General features: G+C 61.0%; 1 protein-coding gene across 2 annotated transcripts; it reads right to left on the bottom strand.

Moving 5' to 3' along the window:
• Positions 1 to 1,563: 1,563 nt before the first annotated feature.
• Positions 1,564 to 21,805, bottom strand: PANK4 (pantothenate kinase 4 (inactive)). Of its 2 annotated transcripts, XM_033228651.1 has the most exons (19): positions 21,646 to 21,805; positions 16,741 to 16,823; positions 16,123 to 16,337; positions 15,446 to 15,629; positions 15,038 to 15,130; positions 14,523 to 14,676; positions 13,495 to 13,676; positions 12,879 to 12,960; positions 12,529 to 12,629; positions 8,502 to 8,657; positions 7,209 to 7,321; positions 6,863 to 6,950; positions 5,722 to 5,873; positions 4,560 to 4,615; positions 4,279 to 4,328; positions 3,728 to 3,832; positions 3,071 to 3,171; positions 2,862 to 2,930; positions 1,564 to 2,085 (listed from the first exon to the last, which is right to left on the bottom strand). In XM_033228651.1, the coding sequence occupies exons 1-19, from the start codon at positions 21,791 to 21,793 to the stop codon at positions 1,872 to 1,874; spliced, it is 2,346 nt and encodes a 781-aa protein (XP_033084542.1). In that variant the 5' UTR covers positions 21,794 to 21,805; the 3' UTR covers positions 1,564 to 1,871. The 2 variants fall into 2 exon arrangements, with proteins under 2 accessions (XP_033084542.1, XP_033084543.1); XM_033228652.1 differs by having other exon boundaries at positions 16,123 to 16,962; positions 21,646 to 21,794.
• Positions 21,806 to 23,927: the final 2,122 nt, after the last annotated feature.

Raw genomic sequence — 23,927 nt, 5'->3', positions numbered from 1 at the left:
TGGGGAAGGGCTGGGTTCACAGAGGCTAGGGTTACCCGCAGGAACAGGGTGCCTCGCTCATAGGCTGGGTGGCTTCTTGTGCAGGAGGGGAGCTGAGGCCAGGGCCACAGGCAGACCAGCAGGGGGTGTGCAGGGCTCACTAGCCTGGGCTGGGCCCTGGTGTCCTTGTCCGGGCTCTGTCCTCCCAGGGCCTCTGTGCATCCCCCACCTCCTCCTGGGGATCCTGTCTAGGCCAGGCTCTGGCCAAACCTCTGCAGTGGGTGCGTCCCCCAGCACCGATGGACTCTCCAACCCTGGGGCCAAGCTCTGTGGACGTCAGGCTGGGCAGTCACATACCCGGGTGCCCAGAGCAGCCAGGCCACTGCTGCCATCCGCCACCAGTGAGGAGGGGCCAGGACGGTAGCAAGAGCTGGAGGGGCTGAGGAGTGCCAGGGAAGGCCAGAGATGCAGGCTGGGAGGGCTTCCCCATCAGAGAGAAGGGCCTGAGGAGACGGCCAGAAAGTGGTGAGGGCCGATGGGATCCTGGGGGCTGGGCCTCTGCCCTGGGGACCCACAGGAGGGAGAAGCGGAGCCAGGTGGACAGTCAACCTCAGGACAGGACAGGAGCCGCCTTGGTGGCTGCTGCGTGAGGGCTGGGCCTCAGGCTCCACGCAGACTCCAAGGGTAGGCCATGAAGACCCACCACCTTGAGGTCCAGAAATGGCCACTGGGCACCTCTGGGCAGGCCAGGTCTCCATGAGGCAGGGGTCTTAGCCTCTGCAGGTTCCAGACCACCCAGCAAAGCTGTCTGGAAGGTGGCCCAGGCCACCCCACCTCCTTGGCCTAGGACAGCCTGTGCTTGGGGGTCTCAGTGGAGCTTCCAGATCTGGGGGACCCTAGTGGGGAGGCAAGGTAGCAGCTCAGCCTGCTCAGGGCCTGCCCAGCAGCTCAGCACCAGGAACAGTTCCCGCCACATGAAGTCAAAGCCGGGGCCTACCGCCAGCCCACCTCAGCAGCGCCTCTGCAAGCTCTGCGCCCTCCTGTCCTCTACACAAGGCTGTGTGGTCTCAATCCCACACCTGGGCTGAGACGGGAGGGACCCCCAGGCGCCTTGGAGCTCCCAGGGGCCAGGACCAGCAGGCCTCCCTGCTGCCAGCTCCCCCCAGCCATGCCCACCCTAGCCACAGAACAGGGCCCCAGGGAGCCTGATTCCAAGGCCATAGCAACAAAACCCACACGGTCCACACAGTTCCTAGCAGGGTCTGCGTCAGCGCCCGGCTGCCTGAGAACCCTTGAGGGTGATCGATGCCGAGGGCTCCTTTCCCAGGCACTTGAGTCAGGAGTGCTGCTCAGCACCCACACGTCCTGCAGGTGCAGCGGGAGGGCACTGGAGGGACGCGGGCAGCTCTTCTGGCCCAGAGGGAGCAGTGAGACACACCGGGGCCCGGGTCTGTGGGGCAGCTGGCGCTCGGTGCCCACGAGGTCTAGAAGCAGTGCAGGGAAGGGCTCCCGCCCGGGGCTCCCCACACAGGAAGAGTCGGGACAGGCTCCTGCTCCAAAATAAAACAGCGCAGGCGGCTCCGGCCTCTTTTAAAAACTCTATTTGGTGCATGCCCACGGCGCTGCGTCCCGTCAGACATGCCTGTATAGATCTCTCTATTTATACATATATATAAAAGGTTCTTTAGCAGTTAAATAGATTCCAATACGAATGTCTCCCAGGACAAAGCTGCGTCTCGCCTCTCGACCACACGCATCTGTGCGGGCTGGGGCGTATGTGCCGTGTCACAGTAGTACGATATAAATATGTTGATTTGAACGCAGTTTCCCTGTGGTGGCAAAATCACATTTCTGACAAGTGACAAGCGGAACCATCCGGCGGCCGCGGTGGCTCACTCGGCCGGGACCTCATACTTGAAGATGACGCTGAAGAGTCGGCCGCCCAGCCGCTCGGCCAGCCATGCGTTCTTGATGACGGCCAGCTTGAGGCTCTCACAGCACAGGGCCGCGTGGTAGTTGGTGTGGACAGCACGGCCCATGCCCTCGATGACCACCAGGTCCGCGCCACGCTCCCGCACCAGTGCGGCCAGCCCCTTATCCAGGCGGCTTTGGGGAGGAAGAAAGAGAGACTGGACGAGCGGACCCCAGACCCCACCTCCCATACAGTGCAGCGACCAACGTGAAGGCCGAAACCTCCACCCCTCAATTCCCTGCTGTGGGGGCCTCCAAACCCAGCCTCAGCCCGGGGCCTCCTCAGAGCAGCAGCTCCTGCAGGGCCAGAGCAGCTGCAGCCTGGAAACTCTGCCCGAGATCTCCCTCAAACTCTAGGGACTGATTCCTTGTCTTTTTCACGCCCTCCCTGTTGGTGAGGGGGGACTGGAGCACAGATGAAGCCAGCACTGGAGAATCCCATCAAGCAGAGACGACCAGTGGCCCCAGCACTCAGAACCCGCTCATTTAAGGGGTTCCTTTCTCTGCAATCAGCAGGACAGAGAGCACCACATACAATCGACTAAGGACCTCCAGAAGCACAGAAGCAGAGCCTGCTGTCTCTGCGGGACGCGGAGGTAACAGACACCGGGCAGCTGCCCAGGTCGCCCTCAGCCTCAGCTGAGTGGCCACAGGGACATCAGCCCCTCCTGCCCCAAGTCCCCCAACCCAGCCCAGGTGTAGCCACCTCAGACCCTGAATCCGTTCCCTCTCTCCAGGCCACCTTGGGGGATGGTATCTCTGTCGCCTCCTGAGGTCAGTCCAGGCCTGGGGTCAGGAGAGGCCCTAGGGGCCGTCCTGAGGTCGGTGTCCCGCATGCGCCTGGGTGCAGGTGCACGGCACAGAGGGCATGGAGCCCAGGAGGAGAGAGCAGGTGCAGGGTGCGGGGTTACCTGAGGTCGAGGCACGGGGAGCTGGAGCCCGTCTGCACCAGCAGCAGCCTCTCTTCCCGGAGCGCGGAGCTGCCAGACACAAGGTGGTCAGCGCCCCCAGGAGGGTAGCCCCCGGGAGCTCCCAGTTCAGAGACAATCCTCGTGGCCCACTCTGCCCAGCTGGTGCCCCTCCCCATCAAGGCCCCCCAGCAGCACCCGCCAACACTCACTGCACGACAGGGTCCATGCCTGCGATGCGCTCCGCCACGATCAGAGACTCGCTGTGGGTCACATCGTTCAGGGCGGGGCCTGAGTTGCACGCCAGGATGACCTGCAGGAGGAGGGCCCAGGCTCTTTAGGAACCTGTGCTGGCCCAGCATGGTGCCTGTGTGCACCCCAGTCTTTGAGTGGCTGGCCTGGGTGAGGGTGCTGTGCCCAGTGGGCCTGGGTGAGGGTGCTGTGCCCAGCGGGCCTGGCCAGCCACCTGCTGCTGAGGAGCAGGGACCTTGTCTGACCTTGCCACTCTGTGGCCCCTGGGAGGGAACCAAGCCGAGGGGCAGAGCCGAGTTCACAGCCTGCCCTTGGGACCTGCCTGTCTCCAATTGGCATGAAGTCACAGTCCCAAAGCCTCCTTGCTGGGATCACCCTTCCAGGAGCCTAGCATCAGCCCTGGGCTTCAGCACATGGACCCTCAGCCTGAGCCCGGGGGGCTGGGAGCCTCCACCCCAGCATATGAGGGCTCTGAGCCACCTCCCACACGCTGCCACCTGCACCTACCTGCTGCGTCCGGAGGAGCCCGACCACCGCCAGAGGCCCAGGGCGGCGCCAACCCCACCAAGAGCAGAGAAGCCCAGGGGAAGGGCCCCACCCACCACCTCGCCACTCACCTCCGTCCCTCTAAGGAGTAGCTCCCTGACAAAGGGGAAGACTCCCAAAATGATGTCTATTCCACTGTTATCTGCGAAAATTAAGGCACATTTATGAGGGGGCCCCTGTAAGACAAAACCAGGACGTTCAGTTGGGAACAGGTGCATCCAAGCGAGTCAGACCCCACCCCTGCCACCCGCCCCGCTGCCCTGCAGGGGCCGAGACTGGGGGCTTCAGGGCCGCAGAGGCACCGGGGATGGGCTCCCCTGCAGGGGCTGAGACCAGGACTTCAGGGCCCAGAGGTGCCAGGGATGGATCAGCCTGCAGGGGCCAGTGACTGTCTCTTCTGGCAAGGCTTTGTGCCTAGAGCAGGCGACCTAAGAAGTGGTCATGACAGGAGAGCAAGTACGGAGCAGGGGATGCTGAGGCCCTCGGCTCGCAGGACTGTAAGACTCTAACAGGAGGGGAGGGCCTCCGGAGGCAGCCCGTGCCTACCTCCCTCCAGTGACCACCCGCCCCCCGGGCCCCACACTGTGTCCCCGGGGCAGAGGCGGGAAACCCCTCCACATACCTTTAATCTCTGAAGCCACTCGCTGTAGGAGTCCACGAGCCAGGGTCTTTCTGAGAGAGAGGGAGGGACACACAGTCAGCTCAGCGCTCCAGCTCAGGGCTTAGGGAGACGTGTCTTCAGGTGTTCGTCTCTCCAGGAAGCGCGTTCTCCCCGCCCCTGAGCCTGGCTAACAGCCTCGAGCAGGGGAGGTGCCTGGACCCTGACCGCGACTGCGTTCGCTGTTGCAGAGAACGCCCAGGCCAGGCCCCAGCACAAGACACGGGTTACTTGGCCGTCCGTACCTTGTAACTTCCTCTTCGCTTCTTCAAACCCAAAGTAGGGGTCGGATTCAAGGACACTGCATGCAAGAGGAGAAAAGAAAGTCAAGAAAAAACAGAACGAAAACCTTCGGCCAGACTGCTCAACGTGAAGACCCCAAATCCCTCCCAGGCGGGACAGAGGCAGCTGCTCAATGTGAAGACCCCAGTCGCTCCCAGGAGGGACAGAGGCAGCTGCTCAACGTGAAGACCCCAGTCGCTCCCAGGCAGAACAGATGCAGCGTTCTTGATACGCGGTGATCAGCAGAAGGCTCAGGGCGCCACCGAGCAAAGGTCTGAGAGAGCGCGGGCTGTTTGTTAAGGTGGACTCGGAGCCACGGGACCAGGGAAGCCCATCGGTGACTGGCAGCTGCAGTCTGTCCCCGTGCTCGGCGCCCACGCAGGCGGTGTGGGAGCCCCCAGCCACAAGGCCAAGCCCATGGGTCAGGACCCTCCAACGCTCCCGACAGGCTGCGGGAGGGACCTGTGTCCCAGAAGCGCAGCCACGGCTGGGGGCAGCATTCTTGTCTATGTCTAGAGACACGAGTGGAACCCAGGGAGGGCCGGGAACCCAGGGAGGGCCGGGAACCCAGGCATCTCCCTCCAGCCCCACATGTAAAACAAGCAGGGACCACAAGACACGGTGCGGCCGCCTGGGGAGGCTCAGAGACTGGAAGCAGCTTCTTTAGGAGTGAAGGTAAATTACGGTGGGAATGGTTCGTTTTCAAGATTCAGAACCCTGGGCTTTAGACACCTGCCTTTCCCACAGGCCAGACTAGGGAACTCCTTTGCAAAGCACCCTTTGATCATCACAGCAGAAATGTTTAATTCCTACCACACATAGGAAACATGAATTTGGATTCTGACAACATAAAACGTCAGCCCCGTATTTCGGGAGCCACAGCCCTAGGGCTCCTCAGCACCTGTGCTTAAGGAAGGGGCATCCTCAGAGCCTGAGGGGACAGACAAGGGTGCTGGGCCCCGCACAGCCCCTGGGGCTGCTGCCTGGGCCCCAAAGCCCCAAACCACCAAGCCACCAAGTGCCACACAACCCCGGAGGGAGCCGCTCCACCTCCTTGCACGCAAGCCTGGGGCAGGACAAGGACCTGCAGGCTGCAGAGCCTGCCCCGAGCCCGCAGACACCTACTCAGACACGGCTTTGGCCCCCCAGTCGAAGACGTTCCCCGCCAGGAGGCCTTTCACCAGCGCCAGCTGCCGCTCCTCCCAGCCCAGCGTGTCCAGGGAGCGCACGACCCCGGGGAAGCACCTCAGTGCCACGCCATTCTCCCGCTGCTTCACCTGCGGAAAATGCCAGACGCCAGGCCTGAGTGGAGACGGCCTCAGCCCACAGGGCTGCTCCTGGCTTTCCGTCAGGCCGTGTCTCTACAGGCCCCCGGCAGAGCACCATCCCGGACACCTGCCAGGCCCAGGCTGTTCCACACCACACCCCTCAGGAGCACAGACTCAGGCCCAACCGGAAGCCCACCAGGCACAAGCCTATCGGCCCCGGGACAGCAGCCAGCGCGCAGCTGCACGGGGCTCTGAAAATGAGGCCCAGGACAGCTTCAGCCCCCACGTGACAGCAGTGGGTGAAGGGGAGGACGCGGGTGGAGGACAAGGCCCCCACAGGTAGCCACAGCCCTGGCCTCAAAACCCTCCACACCCAGACTTTCCCTGTCATAAGGCTCAGCATGTGAGGGGAGGGGGGGCGTGGCACTGGCCATTCCCAGAAGGGGTGGGAGAAGTCCATGCCTCCGCTGCTGCCCGCTGCCTCCTGGCAGAAGGGGCCAAGGAGGGCTCTGGCCGCCAGACCTGGAGGAAGCAAGATGGACGCCCAGAAAGGCCCACCTCAGAGGGCTCCCGTGGCCTGCACATCGCCGGGGTAAAAGGTCTCTGGTCACTGCCCAGCCTCCTAGGAGGCAGCGAGGGTGCCCCATGAGAGGCAGGCAGGCAGTCCCCAACCACAATCGCCCACCCTTGCAGAAGCTGGGAGGCCCTTGGCTCCTGCAAGCAAGCAGCCTGTGTCTCTCAGGAACCTCTTCTCCAGTCACAGCGGTCCCCACCCCTAACTGGCGCCAGCATCTGTGGGGGTAACACAGCTCCTCAGCAGATGCTGCCAACAGAGACCCTGGCTAGTGTGGTGCCAGTGCCGGAGGTGGGGCCGCTACCAAACCTGCATGGCCTCAGAGAGGACAGGACGCCCCAAGTCAGCGGGAGAGAGACAGGACCCACAGAGCCAGCGGGACGGGGACAGGAGCGAGCGGAAGGCCAGGGCACACTGCACTTACTTTGGAGTAGGGGTCCGGGAAGTTGAACTCGTTCAGACAGTGCTCCCTGGTGTCCAGCAGGCTGCGCACGGTCAGGGTCCCATAGGCGCTGGGGACAGACACGGCAGAGGGCGCTGAGCAGGGCAGGCCGAACACCCGCCCATCCTGGGCTGCACCACGGATGTCCTCGGGAGCCCGGCAGTGCAAACGCTGCTTGAGGTGGGGCCCGGGGGGACTGTGCCGCCGGGGCCCACACCCACCCCCAGCCAGCTGGGGTCTGAATGCCAGCATCACAGCCACTTTCTCAGAGGTGCAGGGGCCGTCTGGGCAGAAGAGGCAGTCACGCACCAGGACGCTGGGCACTTACAAGGGCTGCTGTCTCAGGGTCTGAAGCTTGTTCCAGTACTTCTGTTGGAACTTCTCCGCCCTCTCAGCTGCGTCCACGGAGTCTGGCTGGCTCGCCACTGCGCGCTTCACTACCTGCCAGCGACAGGAGGGGGTCAGCCAAGCACGGCCCTGCTGCTTGGGAATTCCTCATGTGACAGTGGGGGCTCTGGGCAGAGTGGGGGCTGGCTGTTGGGGGCTGCCCAGGTCATGGTTGGGGACAGCTATAGGGGGCCTGAGGCAGGGTGGGGACTGGCCGTGGGGGGCTGCCCAGGGCAGGGTTGGGGCAGCTGAAGGGGGCCTAGAGCAGGGTGGGAGCCGGCTGTCGGGGCCTGCTTGGGGCAGGGTAGGAGCTAGCTGTAGGGGGCTGCCCAGGGCAGGGTAGGGGGCTGCCCAGGGCAGGGTTAGGGCCTGCTGTGGGGGACGTGGGGCAGGGTGGGGGCTGCCTGGGCTGTGGTCAGGGCAGCTCCTACTGGAACAGGAAAGGCTGACGGTGACAGTTCACGGTCCCCTGAGGCTTCCCTTTGCCATTCGTCCCTCCCAGCTGCCCTGGGAGGCAGGAGCAGGAGTGACCCTGGCTCCTCACCACTCAGGAAATCCGAGGCTGAGACCCATGTCCTTGGACTCCAGCCCCACCCTGTGCCGGGGACACGGGGCTCTGGATGCCCAGAGCTCACTCTGGGTCCAGGCAGGGCTGCGACTCTTCCCTCAGGACAAACCCCGGCAGCACCCGGCCTCTCCGAGGGCTTCAGGAAGAATGCATGTTGCTACTGGGGTTCCCTGGCCGCGAGCTGAGCTCCCGGGAGGCAGCATGGCCCAGGGCCTGGCATGTGCTCCACAGGACCACCCCGGCCTTGGAGGTGGGACGCAGGAGCCCCCAGGTGGCCTCAGTGGGAGCTTGTTGGGGCTGAGCCTCACCCCACCTCAGAGTCAGAGTCCCGCAGGGCCTCCTGCACCTCAGGCACACTTCCAAAGAGCAGAAAAGTCTACTAAATTGTTTTCTGAAGAAATGTAATAGCTAACAAAAGTACTGGCTGCCCTGAGAAGAAACGTGCCTCGATGACGTCACGTCCTAACTGACCCACCAAGTGACCAAGAGCGATATTTTTGCTTGAGAAACAGAAATCACCCCTCTCACACTCAGACGCAGATGAAGGGGTTTCTGGAAAATACTGGCCTGTCCCACTTCACCACCTTGTCTTTGCCCCTGGGAGCCTTGGAAGGTGAACCCAGGCCGCGGCCTCGGAATCCTCTAGTCGGTACCCAGAGTCCTCACCCCGTCCAGGGCCTCCTCGAAGCAGGTGAGCCAGTATTTTCGGGCCAGAGCGTCGTCGGTGAGGTCCACCGTGTCGGGCACATAGGAGGGCGGGTCCAGGAGGAGTGGCAGGCTGACCAGTGGTCTCTCCAGCCGGTCCATTTCCAGCAAGTCAAACTGGAAGACAGGCAGTGGCAGGGTGGAAACGTCTCCACAGTTCAGAACAACCTAAGCCACGCTCAGAATCTTCCACTCGAATAAAAGAGGAGACGTAACGCCTTCTTCCGCCATGCCTCTGGGCCACAGAGAAGACCCCCACCGGGCCCCCGCAGCTGCCCGGCGGCCTGAGCCGGATACCTTGACTTACCCCCTGGTTTGACACTGGGGTTGCGTCTGCTCACCACACGCCTCCTGCCCCCATCACCTCCCCGCTGCAGCCATCCCTCCCCAATCACTGCTGCAGTCACCCTACCATCCCTCTCCCTATCACCACCTCCCTGCAATCACCCCTCCCTGTCACCCCTACAGTTTCACCTCCTCCCCGTCACCCCTGCAGTCACGCTGTTCCCACCTCTGGTCCTCCAGGTGGCCACGTTTGCACACAGAGGTTTGGGGTGCTGTCCTCACTAAGTGCCGGGCAGTGCTCCACCCCGCGCCAGGCAGGCAGCCCCCATGCACCTTCCTTTCTCCATGAAGGGCTATGGCAAGGCCAGGCCACTATGGGCCCAGGGCACCCCGGGGCCACCTATACCCAGCACAGACGTGCTCATGGGCCCTGCTGGCTCCTTCTACCTTATTCCGGGAGGAACTGAACTGAGCTGAGCCAACGCACACACCAGTACTCAGTTCTCTGCACGCGAACTGCAGCAGCCGCTGCTCTGGGACCAGAGGGGCTGTCGGGGGAACTGTGCAGCTGGCCGCCTCTTCCCACCCTCCGGTGACTACCCCACAGGTCACATGCCAGCCCTCTGCCCTTCTCCACCAGGGCACCCCTGCCGGCAACTGCTGGGGCTAGAGAAGCAGCCTCCGGGTGGGCAGGGACCTCCAGGCAAGGAACTCCACAGCAAGGGGATGCCTTCCAGGTGGGAGGCCCACGCCAGGCAGAAGCTCCACATGGAAAAGCCAGTGACTTCCCAAAGCCAGCGCAGAAGGCGGCAGGAGCCCCACGTTAACGACCACGGACCACAGCCGGGACCGCCCGGTGCTGCCTTGCCGGGTCGCAGGCTCCTTCTATCCTGACAAACGGGTTCAAATCTTTGCTTTGCCTTTTTTGGAGAACAAACTCGAAGAAATGACTCCATCTCTCTGCACATCAGTTTGATCCTCAGTAAGGTGGGGCACCTCCTGCCTGGCAGGGCTGTGCCGCTGGTGGGCACCAAACAGGTAACAAGCGCCTCCTGAACGGGGCCCCCGAGGCGCTGTGGCCGCCCACGCAGTCACTCCAGGTTACAGTACAGGACATTTGGCAAATTATGTACACGTGGCAGAAACGGAGGCTGGGAGACACCAAGCCCCTCTGCCCAACACCAGGGCAAAAGCAAGAGGCTGGGGCTCTGCCAGGCCCCGGGCCTAGTACGGGCGGAGGGAAAGGCAGGCCAGGGCTGTGGCCAGTGTGACGCATCTGTGCAGGGCCGTGGCCCAGGGTGAACCGCAGGACCCACACAAAAGGGAGGTGCCCTTCTGAGAAGCCAGAACTCAACCCGGCGCGGTCTTGAAAATACTGACACGGATTTGTGAGGAACCCCGTGTCTACAAATGACAAGCAACTTCCTGCCAACAATGCCAGTGGCCTGTCCTGAGGGGTCCGACTAGCTTTGTAAGTGACCTCGGGTAACTGTTCACAGCTACAGAAGGCATGAGCCCCCCGGGGGGACACGGTCGAGGACCCTGACAGCCCGTGACACGGGGGCGGTTTCCGCCACGTGGGGCTGTGCTGGGGGCATTCCATGTGGCTGACACAGGTCCTGGCGGGGAACCCTTCCGAAGCAGCTCTAACTCGGCAGACATGGGGTGCATCTCCCAGCCCGCCAGTGCCACCCAGCTTGAGCCAGGGCAAATCCACTGGGCATCTGAGGAATGAGCCTGGACATGCCGAGGAGAGCAGACGCCCGACAGAGACCGTCACCGACAGAGACCAACAGAGACCGTCACCGACAGAGACCGTCACCGACAGAGACCAACAGAGACCGTCACCGACAGAGACCGTCACCGACAGAGACCGACAGTAACTGACAGAGACCGTCACCTACAGAGACCGACAGTAACCGACAGAGACCGTCACCGACAGAGACCGACAGTAACCGACAGAGACCGTCACTGACAGAGACCGTCACCGACAGAGACCGACACCGACAGAGACCGTCACCGACAGAGACCGACACCGACAGAGACCGTCACCGACAGAGACCGACAGTAACCGACAGAGACCGTCACCGACAGAGACCGACAGTAACCGACAGAGACCGTCACCGACAGAGACCGACAGTAACTGACAGAGACCGTCACCGACAGAGACCGACAGTAACTGACAGAGACCGTCACCTACAGAGACCGACAGTAACCGACAGAGACCGTCACCGACAGAGACCGTCACCTACAGAGACCGTCACCGACAGAGACCGACAGTAACTGACAGAGACCGTCACCTACAGAGACCGACAGTAACCGACAGAGACCGTCACTGACAGAGACCGTCACCGACAGAGACCGACAGTAACTGACAGAGACCGTCACCTACAGAGACCGACAGTAACCGACAGAGACCGTCACCGACAGAGACCGTCACCTACAGAGACCGTCACCGACAGAGACCGACAGTAACCGACAGAGACCGTCACTGACAGAGACCGTCACCGACAGAGACCGACAGTAACTGACAGAGACCGTCACCTACAGAGACCGACAGTAACCGACAGGACCGTCACCGACAGAGACCGTCACCTACAGAGACCGTCACCGACAGAGACCGACAGTAACCGACAGAGACCGTCACCTACAGAGACCGACAGTAACCGACAGAGACCGTCACCGACAGAGACCGACAGTAACTGACAGAGACCGTCACCTACAGAGACCGACAGTAACCGACAGAGACCGTCACCGACAGAGACCGTCACCTACAGAGACCGTCACCGACAGAGACCGACAGTACTGACAGAGACCGTCACCTACAGAGACCGACAGTACCGACAGAGACCGTCACTGACAGAGACCGTCACCGACAGAGACCGACAGTAACTGACAGAGACCGTCACCTACAGAGACCGACAGTAACCGACAGAGACCGTCACCTACAGAGACCGACAGTAACCGACAGAGACCGTCACCGACAGAGACCGACAGTAACTGACAGAGACCGTCACCGACAGAGACCGACAGTAACCGACAGAGACCGTCACCGACAGAGACCGTCACCGACAGAGACCGTCACCTACAGAGACCGTCACCGACAGAGACCGACAGTAACCGACAGAGACCGTCACCGACAGAGACCGTCACCGACAGAGACCGACACCTACAGAGACCGTCACCGACAGAGACCGTCACCTACAGAGACCGACAGTAACCGACAGAGACCGTCACCGACAAAGACCGACAGTAACCGACAGAGACCGTCAGCCAGAGTGCACAGTCCTAGGGCAGGGCCCTGGGTGGCTCCTGAGCTTTCAGGTTTCAGCTGCAAAGTGGATGGGCCCCTGGTGTGGGGAAGGCCCCCCGGTGTGGAGAGGCCCCCTGGTGTGGGGGAGGCCCCCGTCACCCCTGAACTTTAGCAATCTCTCTGCAAACAAGAAGGCCGGATCACACAGACTCCGTAATTCCTGCTGAATGTTTCCAAAACACGAGAGCACCCAACGAGAGAGAGAGGAAAGCAAGCCACAGTGTCCTCCTCCGGCCTCTAGTTATTCCCCAGGTCCTTGGAAGGATTCGCCACAGGTAGAGGCGCCTTTCAGCCGCGACAGCCACAGGAGGCTTCTCTCAGGGACAGGAGAGGGGAGCGCGGCACAGGCCGCTCCCTCGGGGCCCGGAACGGCCAGAGCCCGCTACTCACGGTGCCACTCCGTGCCCGCTGTGCTGGGCCGAGCTCCGGTGACGTGCTCATCAACCCGGAGCTGCCTGCGTAGTTCTCTCCCCAGCTGTACTGGTTGGGATCTGGAAAGCAGAGAGTCAGGTCACCTGTGTTAACCTTGCCCTTGATTCAGAAGCAAGAGAGTGGAGGAGGAAAGGGTATAAAAACCGACTAACTAAATTGTTAAAACGTCAGCCATGCCCGCTGCTGTCACTTTGGGAGTACTCACGCTCCCCACCCCACCTCCACCCTGGGCCGCTCTGGCCCAGAGCACAGGCCCAGACCACAGCTGAGGCCCAACGCTGCTCAGGGGCACCAGCACTGCGACTCACTGTCCTGTTCAGCTCCTTTCAGGAACGCTCCAATGGCTCCCAGGTAGCCTTCGTGCCTCAGAAACAGCGCTTGCACTTCCCCCTGCCATGGCCAAAGCACACGTGCTGCTGTCGGCCCCACACAACACCCGATGCCTCCGCAAACCAACTCAACACGGGCGGGCCTCGCACTGCGCAGCCCAAACCCTCCAAGAGGCATCCACGGCATACTTGCCAGTGAAACCGCGCCAGGCGCCAGAGGCGGGCTGCTGTTTGAAGAAAGCTAAGGGTAAGATAGCTTCTCCCATGCGGCGAGTCCCTAGCCCACAAGTCTCTGCGTCAGGGACGCGGGTGGGCACGCCTCTGCAGGGGCACGGGCACCCTGACCCCAGCGCAGATCGGCGGACTCCCCCAGAACTCTCTAGAATGCTCATCACTGGTGATTTGCTCAGACTCAGGCGGCCACGGTGCCACAAAATGTAGGCTCCCCAGAACCAGCCAGAAGAGAGGGGTGCTGGGCTTCTCGGCCCCGCGGCCTCTCAACCTCCCTGGGGCTGCTGTGGTGTCTGACCAGCATGACTCTGATTTTGAAACCCTGGGGGTCCGCGTTAGAGGCTGGGGCAGGCGCGCCCGGTACCTTGGAGAAGAAGTTGATGCTGTAGGTGATGGTGCGCATGGTCACGGGGTGGCCCCGGATGAAGAAGCCTCCGAAGTACACGCGGTCCAGGCTGTGCAGCCGCGCGTGGAGACAGGCCAGCTGCCCGATGTCATTGCTGATCATGTGCAGCAGGCTCTTGGCCATGTCTTCCTTGGAGAACTCTGGAGAAGGGAAGGAAAAGGCGCGCGCGTCCAAGCACAGCAAGTGCCTGGTGTGACAGCGAGCGGGAGCGGAAGGGGAGAGAGAGCTGAGTGGGAGGGGAGGGGAGAGAGAGCTGAGTGGGGGAACCGGAGCCCCAGCGTGGGAGGCTGTGTATGATGCGTAGGAGGGGAGGCGAGAGAGAGCTGAGTGGGGGAACCGGAACCCTAGCGCGGGAGCGGAGGGGGAGAGAGAGCTGAGTGGGGGAACTGGAGCCCGAGCGTGGGAGGGGTGGGGAGAGAGAGCTGAGTGGGGGAATCAGAGCTCCAGCGTGGGAGGCTGCGTATGATGCGTGGGAGGCTGCGTATGAAGCGTGGGAGGCTGCGTATGATGCGTGGAAGGGGAAGGGAGACAGAGTTGAGTAGGGGAACCGGAGCCCCAGCGCTGGAGGGGAGGGGAGAGAGAGCTGAGTGGGGGAACCTGAGTCCGAGCACGGGAGGGGAGGGGGGGGGGAGAGAGCTGAGTCGGGGAACCAGAGCCCGAGCGTGGGAGGCTGTGTGTGATGTGTGAATCATTCCTGGACAGATTAGGCTTTGTTTTCAAGGAGAAAAAAAACCGAATCGCTTTTCCTAACTCAGAGGAACTGTTTCTTCCTCTAAAACCAAGACCACGGTGTTTATTCGCCAACCTTCTGAGCACTCGGCCTGCGCCATGGTGACTCGGCAGGAAGAGGTTGCAGGGCTGACACCCAAGACCCCGACTCTCCAGGGAGTGGGTGTGGGAAAGTTAACAGTGGGGGAAGCTCCTGTCCCCAAGACCCCAAGTGTCCCCACCCCCTTCTCTCTGGCGGCAGAGGCTAGGGCCGGCACCTTGGTCGGCGGTGGCTGACTTCCCGAAGCTGCTGGCGATGAGGTTCCCGCTCAGCCCAAGTGTCTGGTGGGCACCACCGTAGACGTCCCGCACCAGCATGTCCACGTTGCTGTGCTGGCCCCTCGAGGCCAGGTGTAGGAGTTCATCAAACTTCTGCGGGACACGGCGAGGGGCGGGTGAGGCACTGCGAGCTGCTGGAATATCCCCACGGCCCCAGAAACCAAGCCCACGGGAGGAGGCACGCGTGGCAGGGGGTGAATGGGCCCTCGTCATGCGGGACCAAAGGCAGGAGGCAGCAATCGGGACCTCAGGCCACCCAGTCAGGAGCAGCTCTGGCTGCTGGGACGCCCGTCCTTCAGGGCGCAGAGTCGAGCCGCAGAGGCCAGAGACCCGCCGAAGCGTGTCAGGAGGGAGGCCCAGAAGCAGTTTTTGCACCTCCCAGCCACGGGCCTCCGGAGGACAGGAAGCAGACATCTCTGCAGACCCTGGAGGGCCTCTGGCAGCCGCCGCATACCTTCGTTTTGGTGAGCAGAGCCCCGAGCCCCCAGAAGGTGCCGCCTCCGATGGAGCTGCCGCCGACCCACTCGAACCTGTCCTCCGTCTCCACCTGCAGCAGAGCCAGGGCAGGTGCGTGCACGGCAGGCCCTCAGCCACACAGGTCGCCCACCCGCCGCCATCCCCGCACCGTGCGCTGCGCTGGGGCGAGCCCCGCCCCCTGCCCCAGAACCGCCAGTGGGCAGACTCTCTTGATGGCCGAGCCTGGGGGCGCTGATGCCCCTCCCACAGCGGCTCTGAGCTCATGGCTTCGCCCCCCACCCACTGGGCCCCGTCCACGTGCCCAGTCCTGGCTCCTGCTCCTGCACACAGCTTAAGAAACTGTGGCTGAACCATCCACTCATTCATTCACGAAGCCGGGTCTCACCTTCACAATGGAGACTCCAGAGCCAATATTGACAAGAAGATAGGGGAAAATGTGGGGGTGGTTGGTCTGGAACCGGAACTCAGGGTCGGAATCCTTCTGGTACACGAAGGCCTCGTGGGGGATGTTCTTGAGCACGAAGTTGCACCCCTTTATCAGGCATGTCATCACGTCCTCCTTGTCGACTCTGAAAAGAAAGTGCCAACCCCTTAAAGAGTACAGGCCACAGGCCGGGCGCGGTGGCTCAAGCCTGTCATCCCAGCACTTTGGGAGGCCAAGACGGGCGGATCACAAGGTCAGGAGATCGAGACCATCCTGGCTAACACGGTGAAACCCCGTCTCTACTAAAAATACAAAAACTAGCCGGGCGAGGTGGCGGCGCCTGTAGTCCCAGCTACTCGGGAGGCTGAGGCAGGAGAATGGCGTAAACCCGGAGGCGGAGCTTGCAGTGAGCTGAGATCCGGCCACTCTGCACTCCAGCCTGGGGGACAGAGCGAGACTCCGTCTCAAAAAAAAAAAAAAAAAAGAGTACAGGCCACAGACGGGTGCAGCACGCAGGCCTGCCCGGCCCAGAGGGGCAGCCGGGCCCGTGAACAATCCAACGCATGATCGGACGCACGAGCACCAGGGACTCAGGGGCAGCCACATGTTCCTTCCTCGCCCTCGAGGTCCCCACTCACTTCAGCCGCAGCTTCTCTTCGATGAGGTCCTTGAACTTGTAGGCCCCGCCCCCGGTTGCCTGGATGACCTTGGTCTCTGTGTTGACGAGATGGTCTTTGATGAAGTCCAGGCAGGCTTCGATGTAGGTATTCTCAAACTTAATGAAGTGCAGTCGAGCAGTGATCTCTTCTTGAACTGAGATCTCGTAGGGCGGCTCGTGGTCACGTTCTGTGTCCTGAAAACAGAGCAGGGGAGGCCGCATGAGTGTGGGGCACCGTGTTGGGCTGGGCCGGGCACACCCTGCCCTAGTGGAGCTGGCCGTTCACACCAGCCTTCAACCAGGCAGGGCTCTGAGGCAGAATCCTGGGCAAGAGGGAGGAGCCCAGGACCGTGGCGACCTCAGGGCCACCGAGCAGGAGCAGAAGCCTCCCCCAGCGGGAGCACGGGTGGGCACAGGTTCCTGAAAAGGGTCTTAAAGGGACACGGTGGAAGGCAGGGGAGGCTGTCCGTGCTAGAAACTCCCAGGACATGGAAGCCGAGGTCTGCAGCAGCAGAGGGGTGACTTGAGTGACAAGGGCCAGGTTCAAGATGACAGAGGAGCGGCTGTCCCACCCCGGGAGGTCACAGCGCAGGCTCACCTTTCCCGAGTGGTCGAAAGACCGCACCTTGGCGACTTTGTGCTGTACCGTTGAATAGTAGGCCAGCTTGGTTAACGACCCGCCTGCAGGGGAGACATACACCCGGCAGAATTCAGGACCAGGACAGCGCGGGGCTGGGGTCCATCCCCCACGCTCTCTGGGTGTCTTGGAGACTAAAATCTCTGTGGATGAGGGGTTTAGGGCTACAGGAACTTAAAAACCCTGTGGGCGCAAAAGAGAGGACGGGAAAATGAACAATCAGATCTACACTTTTCTTTTCCAAATTCTGCTCCTCCTCAGCTCCCTGGCCAAACTGAGTTCAAGAGGTCCCACTTCCCCACGGCACCAAGTCCTGCAGACGAACGGGAGAGCTGTCTTGCTTTGGGTAACCTTGGTTATCCTCATTGCTTTAAGAAAATTCAGTTTCAAGTGATCTTGCTAATGACCCAAAGCGAAAAGCTGACAAATCCAGGCGTTTTAAGAAGTACACCCTCGTTTTAAGAAGTACACCCTCGTTTTAAGAAGTACACCCTCGTTTTAAGAAGTACACCCTCGTTTTAAGAAGTACACCCTCGTTTTAAGAAGTACACCCTCGTTTTAAGAAGTACACCCTCGTTTTAAGAAGTACACCCTCGACACAAAGGAGGCTCTTTTCACAGGCTAGGGCAGTAACCCGGCCTGAGCAGCTCCCCTACCCTGGAGAGGCAAACAGTGCCGCTGGCTACTCTTGACAGGCTCTGGGCAGAAAATGCAGTCCCAGCCCCAAAAGTAGCCAGAAGAAGTCAGAGGCCACCAAAGTCTCTTTCCCCGTGGGCCAAAGTCTCTCTGCGGTTCCAGAGAAGCCCTGCGGCTCCCAGGATGATGCTGTGATCAAAGGCTGGAAGGGGCTTTACGCACCTGAACCATGTTTTAGGGAAAGGTGAAAAGATTCTTGGAAAGGCCTTTTCAAGGATAAATTCTTCTAAGTTAAAAAAAAAAAAAAAAAAAGGACATTTTTGAGGCTAGAGGTGTGTTCATAGATTTGAAGCTCCATGAATGACAAATAGAAAAAGAAACAAAACGTGTGACTTTAAGTTCACTGTGTGGCGTACAGTGACTGAACAGAGTACATTTTTTACGGGGCCTGAAAAAAAGAGGCAAAAATCCCGCATCATGAGAGTAAGGAGGCTAAAGCTATGTTCAAATGGTTGTGTTTTGACAAAATACTATAAGGTGGAGAACAAACACTCGTCGGTAAAGAGATTTGGAAACACCAAGGAAACAGCCAGTGTTGTTCCTGTAACAAAACCCATCATGGCCAGGCCCCACAGCAGCCGTCTCATGGCACTGCCTGCCTGCTGGTGAGCGTGGGCTTCCCGACGGCCGGCGTACAGTCCAGTGGATGCGTCACAGGTTCAATCTGATCCCCTGGCCTGTGGCTTTAAGCCTCCTTATCCCTCCCCCGCCCCCAGACCTGGCCAGGCCTGGAGAGTCTCACTAAAACACACCATGTTGTCGACTCCCCTCGGCAAATAAACCGTTTTCTAAAACGACAGATGATGCAAGAGGATGAAGATCTATTTTAAGAGACTCATCAAAAGTCACTATAAACAAACTCTCAGGTCACAGAAATCCAATTTCAGGACCTGGGTTCTTTGTGTTAAATACACGCCCAAACAGGATGTACTGGGGTTGGGACTGCGGTGGGGGTGGGTTGGCTTCTGCAAGGTAGGCATCCTCCCTCCCCTGCACTGAGAAGCTGAGCAAAGCCAGTGTTCCGTCTTCCTACTCCCCACACCCGGGGGGGAGCAAAAGGGGGCCTGAGGCGCGAGGAGGGCACCCAGGGCAGGAGGTCTGTTGGAGCAGAGGGAGCCTGTGGGCGGGGATCCTTCCGGGCTGAGCTCAGGGGCCCCTTGGAATCACAACACACCGTCTGGCAAGGCAGTGACAGGCTTGTCCCCGGGCTCCCCAGGCTGCCAGCGCTCCGCTCCGAGGCCAACAGCATCGCCTGGCTGGTGGGGAAGGGGGCTTCCCAGAGGTTTGGTCACCTGTGCTCTTCACACCTGAGCCAAGGTCTTCTAGTTCTCTCTGTTCCACAGGCCCCCGTCCCTTCTTCCACTCTCTCTGGTCCTGTCTTTCCTCTTTGGGCACCAATGGAGGGCAGGACAGCCCAGCAGACACCATGGCACTGTGGCCCCTTCCTGTCCCACATGCCCCTGAGAAACCCTCTCCACGGCCCACAGAAACCTAAAATCAGATCAAAGCTGCAGGTATGTTTTGAGAAACACAATGTCCCTGCTGCTTTCAAAGAGGTGAATCTGCTCAGCAGATATCAGCGTCCCATCGAGGGGAAAACAGCTTGCCAAAACCCAGGGCAGGTGAGCTTTCCTGGATCGGGAAACATGGGCAAGGGAAGAGGAAATGGGAGAAGCCTGCTTTTAAACAGTACTGTTGGCCGGGCGCAGTGGCTCAAGCCTGTAATCCCAGCACTTTGGGAGGCCGAGACGGGCGGATCACAAGGTCAGGAGATTGAGACCATCCTGGCTAACACAGTGAAACCCCGTCTCTACTAAAAAATACAAAAAACTGGCCGGGCGAGGTGGCGGCACCTGTAGTCCCAGCTACTCGGGAGGGTGAGGCAGGGAATGGCGTGAATCCGGGAGGCGGAGCTTGCAGCGAGCTGAGATCCGGCCACTGCACTCCAGCCTGGGCGACAGAGCGAGAAGACTCCGTCTCAAAAAACAACAACAACAACAAAACAACAACAACAAAACAATACTGTTGACAAGCACATTGTCTTTGAGGGTTCCTGGGTTGAAGACACCCCACCCTCAGCCATGGCCTCCCAGCAGCTCAGTCAGGAGTAACAAACAAAAGGTCTTCTCTCAGCGTCAGTCAATAGGTCCTCCTAAGAACCAGAGACACAGGACCCAGACACAGGGAGGAACTCTGAAGAGAGGAAATAAATACCAGCACTAAACAGACCTCTTAGAGTGTCCTTCTACCAAGAAACCCCCTGGGCTCAGCCCAGAGAAGAGGCTGGTGCTCCAGGGCCCTCCAGGGCTGCGACAGCCCTTCCTGGATGGTTCCAGCTCTGCGGTTTCCCTGGCCTCTGGTGGCCACACAGAACATCCATGGTGAGCCCTGTTCTCCTGGCCATTCCCCAGGTGACTTATGCAGGTCAACTGCAATTGCATTTCACAAATATTTAATCCCGACTTGTTCCCAGTAACAGAATCCCCCAGTGTGAAGGCAGCAGAACCTTTGAGAGCACACGCTCTGCCGAGCCCGAAGGTCTCAGAAGGCTGGGGAGCCTCTGGCCAGGCCTGCAGTAGACCATCCCCTAGGCTGGGGCTGCAAGCTCAGCACCTGCAGCCCAATAGCCAGGCGGTTCCAAGTCCTATCAGGGTTCCCTAAAGATGCTACTCACACATCCTCATACCTGGCACCAGGCCACACCCCCTAAGACGCACTACCTCTCATAAGCTCACTGCAAGGTAGGAGCCAGGACCTACAGCTGCTTCCATTCTCATGCCCCCACTTCCCTAGAGGACACCCTTCCCTGGCTGGGCACCTCACAGAGATGGTGACACCAACGACCCCAAGGACACCACAGCAGCAAACATGCTGGATGCACCAGGAGCATACAGTTCAGAGGGAATGGCTTGGGTCTGAGTCCCAACTTTTCCAGGGAGGTGGGAAGCAGTCAGCACAGCGGCAGGCCCATTCATCCCAGTCTTTACCGGGCGGCAAAGACAGGTCGGGCATCCTTTTGGGGGCTGGGGCTACAAGACACACCCCCGCTTTTGTGGGATTCACACATAAGCGGACTCAGCCTACAGCAGAAACATGTGCTAAGAGGGAGAGATATGTGAAGCGGCAGTGGCTATTCAAGGGGGTTTCTCCTGGTGAAGCTGCCCCCAGGAAGCCCTCATGTCTGAAACAGGGGAAGAGTAGGAGAGCAGGGAGTGGCAGGTTCAAATCCTGGTTCTGCCACTTTCTAGCCGGATGACCCTGGGCAAATTAGTTCACCTTTCTGGGTCTTAGTATCCTCATCTAGGAAATGGGAGTAATTTGCTTTCCTCCTCTAGAGGTGGCTGGCTGGGAGGTGTCCAGGAAGTCAGGAGCGTGGGAAAAGGGTCTAGAACAGAGCCTGGCCAGCCGTCATTACTAAGAGCACTGCCATCAGGCAGGAGGGTCTGCAGCGGACCCTGGAGAGGCCAGAGCAGAAATGTAGGCCGCCTTGAAGGCCACGGAAGGCACGGGTGACTTTTAAACCAGAGGCACGAGTTCCCAGGACCTACGTCCACAGCCGCCTGAACTCACGCCCGGTGTCCACTCTCCAGAGAGCGGGGCCTATGCACGGACTGTCCGGCCCGCGGGCCACGGCTGCCCAAGCCTCGGGAACACGCGGCCTTTTCGGGGCCACTCTGCCAAGGGCTTCCCGCCGAGCTCGTCCTCATCTAGACCAGAACTAAGGACCCCAATTCTCAGGCCAGCCACCGGCCAAGCGGCGGAGCCGGGGCGCCCAGGTGCCCATGGGGCCAAAGACATAAAATTCCGTCAGCTCCAGGGCCAGGCTGGCCGCCGACCCTCCCACCTCGCGGCGGGTAACGCTGGACCCCGGACCCCAGCCTCCCAGGACGACCGCGCGAACTACCAGGCCCGGCAGGCCCCGCTCTGGTCCCTGCGGGGCCTGCCGGGAGCTGTAGTGCGGCCGTCGCCCCGAGCCTGCGCATCGGCGCCACCGAGGACTACAAGGCCCGTGAGGCTGTGCGCGGGGGTCCGCGGACTACAAGGCCCGTGAGGCTGTGCGCGAGGCCCGCGCCCCCGCCCTTCGTCCTTCCCGCCGCCCCCGCTCGCCGGCCCACCGCCGGCGCCCCGCCCGCCCCCGCCGTCCGCACCCAGCTCCCGGCCCGCGGCTACCTATGTCGATGGCGAAGCGCTTGGCATTCTCCAGGTTGCGGAAGATCTCGTCGGGGGGCAGCGTGATGCTCTTGTCCAGGCTGTCCCCGCTGCTCCCGCTGCCGCTTGCTCCACACTCCGCCATTTTGAAAGTGCCCGGCCAGCTCATCAGCCATGGAGATATATGCGCATATATTTGACTGCTAAACGCCCCTCGCATAGATTATGTTAATGAGACGGCGGCCCCGCCCCCCGGCCTCTGAAGTCTCGGCCGCTGACTAGGGCCAGTCCTGGACAGGGGTCCGAGAGGCCCGGGGCGGCGGGCAGGCGGGCGGTTATCCTCCAGAGATCGCACATCAGCGCAGAACATCTGATGTTCTTTTACCGCGCTATCCACAGGTTTAGCTCAGATGCTCTGAGCCTTGCTGAGGGAGGCCTCGGAGGCCGCCCACCTGTTTCTAAGGGGGCAGGTGGGTCTGCAGACCGTCAGAGAGCCCTGCCCTTCAGCGAGTGCCTGCTGTAAGCTTGGCCTTGCACACCAGGGCGAATGTGATGCGGTCTTTGCTAGGGTGACTCAATCCTGGCCTCCCAGGGGCGTGGGACTTTCAATGTTAAAAGTCCCATGCAAACTAGAGGAGCAGGGAATCGTGCCCCGCCTGGGAGGAGCCCAGCCTGGCATAGCACCTGCGGGTAGGGAAGATGTGTGCTGTAATGGCGATCTGTGGAAAGTGCTGTGGTCGGGGGAAGCCAGGCAGGCTGCCTGCGGGCAAGACAGGTGCCTGGGAGGCTGCAGGAACAAGCCTCGGAAGCAGCTGGAGCCAGGAGAGGGGTGTAGGTGGGGCAGGCCAGGGTTCCAGGGTGAGTGGCTCGGAAGCCCTGCTGGCATGAAGAGATGCATCTTCTCTAGAGTCTCTGGGCACCTTGGGAAAGAGTCCAGTGTTGGAAGCAGACAGATCAGCCCCTCCCGGGTAACCCGGGGTCATTACTGCATGTCTCTGGCCCTCAGCCTCTATCTGCACGTGGAGAATGCCACCAGCTGCCTGGCAGGGCTCCTGGGAGCACAGGCCTGGGGGGCAGCACAAACTCCAGGGATAATGCATCTGTGTGCACGGGGCAAGGCTTTGGAGAGGAGGCATCCTTGCCTGTGTCTTCCAAGGGTGTGGGTGTGTGGCTCTGGACGCGGAGCCTGCCCCAGGGAGGCCTGAGTGGAAGAGTGGAGCACACCCCAGGCAGCTTAGACCTCTGGCAGCTCAGACCCCTGGCAGCATGGTGTGCCATGGGCCAGCCTGGCAGGAGGTGCCCTCCATGGGGGGCACCCACCTGTGTGCCCACTGAACATGCGGGAAAAATGCAGGCGAATGGGGACCCTCCTTGTGCTCTGCCCACCATTCCTGGCGGCTTGGTAGGGACTTCAGGAGGCCACTGGCAGACACTGGGTTGGCCTGGCGGGGGGGACCCTGTCTAGACATTGCCTGCGGAGTAGCCAGAAACGGGCTGAAGGCTGAGCGGGGTGAGAAGGGCTGAGCAGGAAGGAGCAGGCAGGGCAGGCCCACACCCGTGGCTGCCACTCAGCGAGGATGGGAATGCGGCCCACTCCGGCCCAATCCTTGCTGGATGGATTTTGTCCCCTGGGAGCTGGTTCCTGGGAGCTGTAGGCCTCAGTTCTTGCAGACTCAGCCAACACCCTGTGGCCTACCTAAAAATACATGCCCTTTCTGAGGCAAGGGATGGCCCCGCGCAGGCTCCTGCTAGGACTGCCGGATTCCCCTCTGTCACAGTGGCCAGTGGGCAGGTGTCCCTGGAGCCCATGCCAGGACTGGCGCTGCAGGCCGTGGGAGTGTGGCAGCAACTAGGGGCAAATGTTTTCTCCTGTTTGGCCCTGTCAAGCCCCCTATGACTGTAGCGAGAGGTCTACTGTGGGCTGTGGCCCTGGGTCCCCTCTCAGTGAACAGAGCCTAAGGTCCTGCATTGTCATCTTGCCCCACCCCTACCTTCCGGGAGCTAGTGAACGGCCTGGGAGGGAGACCCACCCAGGGCTCTGACCACGTCCACCCCTCCAGCCCACCTTCCCCTGCCCCTGCTCCTCACCTGCTTTCCCTCCCTTCCTCCCTCCCTCCCGCTGTTCTTCAGGAGCAAGGACCCCACCCTTCTTCCTGGGTCCAGGGGGCCACTGGCAGGGGTCCCTCCCTGCTTAACTGCTACCATGGCCCTGCCCATTCCCCTTCACCCCCTGCAGACCCACCCCGTGGCTGCCAAGGACAGGTATGAGGCACAGCAGAAGATAGACCATGGGCGGGGGGTGG

This window comes from Trachypithecus francoisi, unplaced genomic scaffold (genome assembly GCF_009764315.1).
Source record: "Trachypithecus francoisi isolate TF-2019V2 unplaced genomic scaffold, Tfra_2.0 Lachesis_group12, whole genome shotgun sequence".
Taxonomy (NCBI): Eukaryota; Metazoa; Chordata; class Mammalia; order Primates; family Cercopithecidae; genus Trachypithecus; species Trachypithecus francoisi.
Note: the sequence above shows the minus strand (reverse complement) of the source record. Positions and strands in the feature narration are given on the sequence as shown.